This window comes from Pyrus communis, chromosome 4 (genome assembly GCF_041283825.1).
Source record: "Pyrus communis isolate YQ-2024b chromosome 4, ASM4128382v1, whole genome shotgun sequence".
NCBI classification, from domain to species: Eukaryota; Viridiplantae; Streptophyta; class Magnoliopsida; order Rosales; family Rosaceae; genus Pyrus; species Pyrus communis.
This window is the reverse complement of record NC_142568.1, coordinates 23,124,982-23,134,055: the sequence shown is the minus strand read 5'-3', so window position 1 is coordinate 23,134,055 and position 9,074 is coordinate 23,124,982. Positions and strand designations below refer to the sequence as shown.

At 40.8% G+C, this 9,074-nt stretch overlaps 1 protein-coding gene across 2 annotated transcripts; it reads left to right on the top strand.

The window, feature by feature from the left end:
* Positions 1 to 613: 613 nt before the first annotated feature.
* SWP (RNA polymerase II transcription mediator) lies at positions 614 to 9,031 on the top strand. 2 transcript variants are annotated; one of them, XM_088693086.1, is made up of 8 exons: positions 614 to 1,126; positions 1,998 to 3,077; positions 3,238 to 3,335; positions 3,613 to 3,790; positions 3,897 to 4,868; positions 4,999 to 6,009; positions 6,538 to 7,613; positions 7,992 to 9,031. In XM_088693086.1, exons 1-8 carry the CDS (start codon positions 911 to 913, stop codon positions 8,782 to 8,784), a joined length of 5,424 nt encoding a protein of 1,807 aa, XP_088549212.1. In that variant the 5' UTR covers positions 614 to 910; the 3' UTR covers positions 8,785 to 9,031. The 2 variants fall into 2 exon arrangements, with proteins under 2 accessions (XP_088549212.1, XP_068317391.2); XM_068461290.2 differs by having other exon boundaries at positions 3,897 to 4,872; positions 4,994 to 6,009.
* The last annotated feature ends 43 nt before the right edge of the window (positions 9,032 to 9,074 follow it).

Below are 9,074 nucleotides of genomic sequence, written 5' to 3'. Positions count from 1 at the left end.
CTCTATATAAGGCCATCTCCAACCGAAGGCTGGTCAGATGACTCGTTTTAGCCCTCTGGTCTTTCAAGAAATTAATATTTTAATGAACAGTGCATGACCATATTTCTTACCATCTCCAACCCAGAGCCAAAGGGCCATAGGGCTTGTTTTAGCTCTGTCACAAAAAATCATCTCCAACCGAGGATCGAAGAGTTATAGTATGAAATATGAAGAATTGAAATAAAATGAGGTAAGATACTATGGAGTGATGAAAATATGTAAGAAACGGTGTATGAAAAATTACAAAAAAAAAAAAAAAAAAAAAAGCTATAAAAAAAAAAAGTGGGCTAGGACCAAAAAAAAACCTAAGCCCTAAACCTTAAAGTAGGTTGGGCAAATGGAAAAGAAAAAAATAAAAAAAAGGGCTGGGCTAATGGAAAAGAAAAAAAAAAAAGAAGAGAAAAAGAAATCGGGCTAGCCAGCAGGTTGGCTGAAAATGGCCCGTTGGTTAGCCTTTTGGTCCTTTTATGTTCAATAAGGTTTACGAGTCATTTGGCGTGGTCCTTGATTGAAAATGGATTTTGAATTATTTTCGACCCTAGCCCTCTTAATCTTTCGATTGGAAGACGAACTAAGAAGGTGTGTTTTAAGATAAACCAAGGAACTCACCAACATTTCACCTCCTCTCTTTCTCTCCAAACTTTCTCTTCCTAGAAACTGAATTCTCAAAAGTTAAAAACTTTTGAAAGAATCAGAACCAATTCGAAAGCCCTTCACGAACACAACGACGCCTATGGAGAGAGAACTGAAAAAGCACCGGAGCTCCTTTCTCTCTCTCTCTCTCTACAAACCTTAACGGCCTAATCTTCTCCCAGCAGCTAGGGATCTTTCCAATCCCAACCTGATTTCTCTCAATTCGGGAACCACAAGAATGGCGTCGGAGCTAGGGCAACAGACGGTGGAGTTCTCCGCCCTGGTGAGCCGCGCCGCCGAGGAATCTTTCCTCGCGCTGAAAGAGCTCACCGAGAAATCGAAGGCGGCGCCGGACCAGTCCGATACCGATAAGAAAATTGGACTGCTGAAGTACTTGGCCAAGACCCAGCAACGCATGCTCAGGCTCAATGTCCTCGCCAAGTGGTGCCAACAGGTCTCGTTATTCTACTCCCTCACTCCAGAAATCGATTTCGGGTTTTTGTTTGGCGGTCAATTGGGTGTAAAAATTAAACATTTTGCGTCATATTTTGTGAATTATGCGTTAAATTATGTTACTTTAGGGTTGTTTTTGGTGGGGAATATGAATTGAATTCGGTTTCTTCCAAGGGTTTGTTTCTGTCCCTTCGAAAATTGTATTGCAAGTTAAAGGCTTCATCTTTTCGGGCTAGAAAATAGATTTCGATATCGTGTACCAAAATTTGTGCTTCAAATGATGTAAGAATGTACGATTAAGTTGTATTTTCATTTAACGATTCGGTGTTTGCTTGTTGTATTGGTGTTTTTCTGTTCGAGGGTTCAGGGCTGAGGGTTTATGGGGTTTGATTTAGGGATTTGTTGATTTTTGTTTTTGTTTTTTGGTGTCTCTTTACTTCGTGGGTTTGAATAATGGGAATTAAGGGTTTTTGTTTTGGCCAGGAAAGGAAAAATGGATTATTGGGTATTATTTGTTGCTTTCTGCCTTCTGGGATATGGAAGATGATTTTCTGGTGCATGTTTCTTTATGTCTTCAGGTGGTTAAAAAGTTGATTTTATACGATAGTTTATTAGCTCGTGATATGAACTAGTTGTTTTCCCCTAGGTACAGAGTAGTTTCTGAATTTTGAAGTCAAAAGCCATGCCATGGATGTGCTTATTGGTTATTATGAAGTTCTACAAACCATACCTTGTGCTGAAATGCCTAGAGTTTATAGTGTCCCTGATGCTTCATGTTCCTTGAAATTTATTCTAGTCCATGGAAGCACTTTTCAATTTGGAAAACTATAAATTTTCAGCTATTAATATTATCCATGCATTTCTATTTGCAGGTCCCGTTAATACAATACTGCCAGCAACTTTCCTCCACTCTATCAAGTCATGATACCTGTTTCACTCAAGCAGCAGATTCACTATTTTTCATGCATGATGGGCTGCAGCAAGCTTGTGCTCCTGTTTACGATGTCCCATCTGCAATTGAAATCCTCCTAACAGGGTCATATCAGCGTTTGCCGAAATGTGTAGAAGATGTGGGCATCCAGAGTTCTCTAAATGAGGAACAGCAGAAGCCGGCTTTGAAAAAGCTGGACACACTTGTGCGATCTAAATTACTAGAAGTATCACTTCCAAAAGAAATTACTGATGTTAAAGTCTCCGATGGTACAGCAGTGATTCGTGTTGATGGAGAATTCAAGGTTTTGGTGACTCTAGGCTACCGAGGGCACCTATCAATGTGGAGGATACTGCATTTGGATCTGCTTGTTGGTGAGAAAAGTGGACCTGTAAAGCTTGAAGTATCGCGGCGTCATCTTCTTGGGGATGATTTAGAGCGCAGAATGGCTGATGCAGAAGATCCGTTCATGATACTTTACTCAGTTCTGCACGAGCTTTGTGTTGCACTTATCATGGGTACTGTCACAAGGCAAGTACAAGCTCTTCGGCAAGGGAGATGGAAAGACGCAATTCGATTTGAGCTTATATCTGATGGGAGCACGGGTCATGCAGGGACTTCTGCCTCTGCGCAATTAAATCAAGATGGAGAAACTGATTCATCTGGTCTACGAACGCCAGGGTTGAAAATTTTATACTGGCTAGATTTTGATAAAAACAATGGTATTTCTGGTTCAGGATCATGTCCGTCTATAAAAATTGAACCAGGACCGGATCTGCAGATAAAGTGTCTTCATAGCACATTTGTCATAGATCCATTAACTGGAAAGGAGGCAGAATTTTCTCTTGACCAAAACTGTATTGATGTTGAGAAGTTGCTTCTGAGAGCCATCTGCTGTAATAGATATACTCGTCTGCTTGAAATTCAGAAAGAGCTGGTGAAGAATGTTCAAATCTGCCGAGGTGCAGGGGATGTTTCTCTTCAGTCTCATGTGGAAGAAGTGGATGCAGACCATAAAAAGGTTGTTTCACGTTTTCTTGTTACTTATTTCTGGTTGTTCATTCTGGTTATTCTTTTTTTTTCTTCTTGAATGTAGTCTCAGGACACTACTGTTTTTTCATGGATGTGTTTTTCGGGGTTTATTTTCTTCATATTTTGATTTCCTAAATTTCTGCGTGCAGAAAGATGATAAGTCCAATGCTGGAGAGTATGAAGGGCAGGAAGTATTACGTGTGCGTGCCTATGGCTCATCATTTTTCACCCTGGGAATAAATTTAAGGTATCCTTGCTTATATGATTATCAGTATATGATTACAGGATATATGAATTAAGACTTGCCAATGGACTTTAAAAAAAAACTGATTGGATGAACTAAGAAAAATGTGCAGCCAATATTGTTTCTGGTTAGACATTGGGACAAGTTTTTGATGTACTTTTCTAGTAGTTCTTTTGATTTCAGAATCTCAGGACATTCTGGTGGTTCATTTGGACACAATTTTGGTATTCTTATGTAGATGCTTTAGAAAGATGTCTTCTGTAACATTGCTGACTTGCAGGAATGGGCGATTTCTTCTTCAGTCCTCTCGTAATATTCTTGCTTCTTCGGGAGTTTTGTCCGAATTTGAAGATGCTTTAAATCAAGGAAGTATGACTGCAGCTGAAGTTTTCATAAGCTTGAGAATCAAAAGTATTTTGCACTTATTTGCATCGACTGGCAGGTTTTTAGGCCTTGAGGTAACATTCTTTTTCTTCTTTTGACATTTTTTTTTCAAAAACAAAAATCACTAGGGCAGTTGAGGATTACGTACTGATTCACTGTATATGAATTGTATTCTTGTAGGTGTATGAACATGGTTTTCCTGCAGTTAAAATACCAAAGAACATTTTAAATGGTTCAACTATGTTGCTAATGGGGTTTCCTGATTGCGGTACCTCTTATTTCCTGCTGATGCAACTTGATAAGGACTTTAAACCCCTATTTAAATTGCTTGAAACTCATCCAGATCCGTCCAGAAAACCTGATTCTTTTAATGACCTAAATCATGTGATGCGGATCAAGAAAATTGATGTTAGCCAGATGCAGATGCATGAAGATGATATGAATTTAAGTTTGCTTGACTTGGGAAAACTACATTCCTTTCTGGCCAGTTCCAGGGGTTCTAATCAGTCTGCTGAAAATGGTCTTCTTTTGGAAATCAGCCATGAAGGTTCTATGCCTATTGCTGGGTGTCCGCCATCGAGTTTTTCTTCTGTTGTAGACGAAGTGTTTGAACTGGAGAAGGGGTTATCTGTACCTCCTTTTTCTGTTCCTGCTTCTCATTTTGGCTCTGTTCCGATGAATCGTCCCTCTCCTAAGTGGGAAGGAGGTGCGCTGATACCACAGTTAAGCAATTCTTCAAAGCTTTCTAGTATGGCCACCCACTATAATGGATCATTATATCCATCAAATAATTTGAAAAGCCCCGTACATTCTACTTCTCTTGGTAATCTATCTTCTGGCCCAGGAAGGAGTGCCTCTGTGAAGAAAATACCAGTGTCAAAGTCTGATCAGGATTTGGCTTCTCTTAGGTCTCCACAGTCAGTTGAGTATGGTTCTGGTACTTCAATGGATGAGGATCAGCTGAGATTTCTGAATGAAACTCCAAAGAGTGCAATATATGGGAGTAAATCATCCCGGCTGTTATCTCCAACCCGGTCTACTGGCCCCAGAGTTTCTGGGCCAAGTGTGAGACCCAACGGGTCCAAAAGTTCACCTAATGGGCCTTTAACTGGACCTTTCAGAGTTTCCGGATCAACATGTGCAACAACTCCCGTATGTAAGATACTTTCTCTGTGATAATTTTATTAAGATGGAAAACTGCATTATACATATTGATTTAGTACTATTTATACTTTTTACTAAGTCTTATATTGCTAGACTCTTTTTTTCTCTGCCAGCCCAGGCCCCAGATTCTGGAGTATGTCATAGCCCTAATATTGATGTTGCGAAAAATGATAGAAAACCTCGCAAGCGCACACTTTCAGATATGTTGAATTTGATCCCATCACTTCAGGGTTTTGAAGCTGATTCCGGAGTTCTTAAAAAGAGGAAAACTTCTGAAGTAACTCGTCCTCAGCAGTCTTCCTCACAGGTGCTTATGTCGAGGGATATAATTTCAAATTTTGAAGTCTACAATTACGGGGATCTTATATCTGAAGCAAACAGGGGAAATGCACCTTCTAGCATTTATGTTTCAGCCCTTCTTCATGTGATCAGGCACTGTTCACTTTGTATTAAGCATGCCAGATTAACTAGCCAGATGGCGGCTCTGGACATCCCTTATGTTGAAGAAGTGGGTCTAAGAAGTACATCATCAAACATATGGTTTCGAATTCCATTTGCCAGAGGTGATTCATGGCAACACTTATGCTTGCGACTTGGCAGACCTGGAAGCATTTATTGGGATGTCAAAATAAATGACCAGCATTTCAGGGATTTGTGGGAGCTTCAAAAAGGAAGCAATAGTACACCTTGGGGTACTGGTGTTCGAATTGCCAATACGTCTGACATAGACTCTCATGTTCGCTATGATCCAGAAGGTGTTGTTCTTTGTTACCAATCTGTGGAGGCTGATAGTATTAAGAAGTTAGTGGCAGACATCCAAAGACTTTCTAATGCAAGAATGTTTGCTCTTGGGATGCGGAAATTGCTTGGTGTTCGAGCAGATGATAAGCCAGAAGAAAGTAGCACAAACCCCGATTTTAAATCACCAGGAGTCAAAGGTTCTCAAGAGGCAACCGATAGACTTTCTGAGCAAATGCGAAGGGCATTTAGAATTGAGGCTGTTGGACTTATGAGTCTGTGGTTCAGTTTTGGATCAGGTGTCCTTGCTCGCTTTGTTGTAGAGTGGGAATCAGGTAAAGAGGGTTGTACTATGCATGTATCCCCCGACCAACTTTGGCCCCATACCAAGGTACATTCACAAGTTTCTAATTTATTTTTTCTGGTTTGTTTCTTTTAGCATTTTCAATTGAGCGCATTCTTATTTGGTGTGAAGTGATGTTTTATATTAAGATTCACCTTATGTGAAATTGAGTCCTGCATTCATCCTCTGATTTTGTTTTCTTCAAAGGTCGTGCATGAACATGTCATCTTTAATGAATTTAATAGAATTCTGGAGAAATTTCAAAAAATATAATTTTCAACTATTTTGCGGTGATTCCATGGAAATATCTTTTGATGTTGGATTAGGATTTTTCGAGGTGCCTTAAAAAACTTTTCATGACAGCAAAAAAGGTATATTAAAACTGCATGCACAATTCTATCAAAGTTGCTTTACAAAGGAGTACATCAAAATGTAGTCGTCAAAAGCTAGTTTTTGACATGCATTCGAGCAATTTAGATTTATGTATTATTACAGAGGTAACTTCATGTTTCCCACCAATTTGTTTCTGATTAAAAATGTATGCATTAATGACAATACCTTTTCTGTTCTTTACAGTTTCTGGAAGATTTTATAAATGGAGCTGAAGTTGCATCACTTTTGGATTGCATTCGACTCACTGCAGGGCCCTTACATGCTCTTGCAGCTGCAACACGACCTGCACGAGCTAGTCCTATCCCGGGGGTCCCTGGAGGAGTTCTCTCTTCTATCCCAAAACAGGCTGGGTACTTATCATCTCAGGGCCTTATGCCAACTAGTTCAACCACAAATGCTGGTCAGTCTCCTGGCCCTATGGGGAACCCAGTTTCATCTCCTGCTACAGGGCCTCTTGCAAATCATAGCCTCCATGGGCCTGCTGGGTTAGCTGGTGCTGGCCGAGGTGGACCTGGCATTGTACCCAGCTCACTGTTGCCCATTGATGTCTCTGTTGTGCTACGTGGACCCTATTGGATACGGATCATATACCGAAAGAATTTTGCAGTTGACATGCGCTGTTTTGCCGGAGATCAGGTTTGGTTGCAACCAGCAACGCCACCCAATGGGGGGCCTTCAATTGGAGGGTCATTACCTTGCCCTCAGTTTAGACCATTTATTATGGAGCATGTAGCCCAAGAATTGAATGGTTTAGATACTAATTTCACCGGTGGTCAACAGGCAGGACTGTCAAGTTCAATCAATCAAAACCCCAGTTCAGGTTCCCAACTGTCAACTGTAAATGGAAATAGGGTTAACCTTCCTAGTTCTGCTGCAATGTCTAGGACAGGCAACAACCAAGTGGCTGGTTTAAACCGTGTCGGAAATGCTTCTCCAGTATCCTCAAATTTGGCTGTTGTCAGCTCAGCAGGGCCAGCTTTACGAAGATCCCCAGGTCCTGGTGTCCCTGCTCATGTGAGAGGAGAACTGAATACAGCCATTATTGGTCTTGGAGATGACGGAGGGTATGGAGGTGGTTGGGTTCCTCTTGTTGCTCTTAAAAAGGTGCTAAGAGGTATTCTCAAGTATCTTGGAGTTCTATGGCTATTCGCACAGCTACCAAATCTGTTGAAAGAGATTTTGGGGTCAATTCTGAAAGACAATGAAGGTGCCCTTCTAAATTTAGACCAGGAGCAGCCCGCCTTGAGATTCTTTGTTGGGTAGGTGCTTTTCAGGCCAATCTTTACACATCTCAGAAACTTTATTTTCGAGTACTTATTCTTAATCTTACGATGATGTGATTACATCTCCTTTTATCGTTGCGGATAAGTTATGCCAACGCAAAGGGGAGTTCCCTAAGAAAACATCCGGACAAGATGGACATACACATTTGTGATATTTTTTGTTTATTAAAAACTTCCCTATTTTATGTTCAATACTGGTACCAGATCACTCAGTTAATTATGTTACTTATATTACATGATAATATTCACCCTTAACATTAGTAGTCCTCGGGTGCAGTTTATCCATACAAGTTTTCGGTGAATCTTCCAGGCTTATCTACTTGTTCTTTGAACTGATTGCTTGTGTTTCTGCAGTGGCTATGTATTTGCAGTAAGCGTTCACAGAGTTCAACTTCTTCTTCAAGTACTGAGCGTGAAACGATTCCATCAGCAGCAGCAACAAGGGCAACAGCCAAATACAAACATTGCTAATGAGGAATTATCTACAGCCGAAATAGGAGAAATATGTGACTACTTCAGTCGACGTGTTGCTTCAGAGCCTTATGATGCTTCTCGGGTTGCGTCGTTCATTACTCTCCTCACCTTACCCATATCAGTTTTAAGAGAATTCTTGAAATTAATAGCATGGAAAAAAGCACTAGCCCAGTCACAAGGGGGAGATATGGCACCTGCCCAAAAACCCCGTGTTGAATTATGTCTTGAAAACCATGCTGGCTCGAGTATGGATCATTCATCTGTTGCCAAAAGCAATATTCATTATGATCGGCCTCATAACTCGGTTGATTTTGCACTGACTCTTGTTCTTGATCCTGCTCACATACCTCTTATAAATGCCGCTGGTGGAGCTGCATGGTTGCCATACTGTGTCTCAGTGAGGTTGAGATATTCGTTTGGTGAAAATCCTAACGTGTCCTTTCTTGGTATGGAAGGAAGCCATGGAGGTCGAGCTTGCTGGTTGCGCGCTGATGACTGGGAGAAGTGTAAACACAAGGTTGCTCGAACTGTGGAACATCATGGTAGCTCAGGAGTAGACAGTGGTCAAGGAAGGTTAAGAATCGTAGCTGACTATGTGCAAAGGACACTACATATGTGGCTTCAAGGGTTGAGGGACGGTAGCGGGATTAGTGCAACCTCCATGGCAACATGATCAGTCGTGTCGCTCAGAGATAGATACTTTTGAACCACTTCATTCGGGACTAAATCTCGATGAGTTTTGCGCAGATTGACCATGGCTAGTGTTCCGTTTTTCGGTTCTCTCAGTTTACTGCAGGAGGAGAAACTTGTGGTAGGATGTAACATATTTTTGAACATTTTTTGTGAACTGTTGTACAAATCTGGCTTTAATTGGTTATACTTTGTAAACCTTTTGTTTCCTGAAGTGGGTGATTTCTTAAGTAACTGTTCAAAAGATCAGAAATTTTTTATGTTTACAACTTT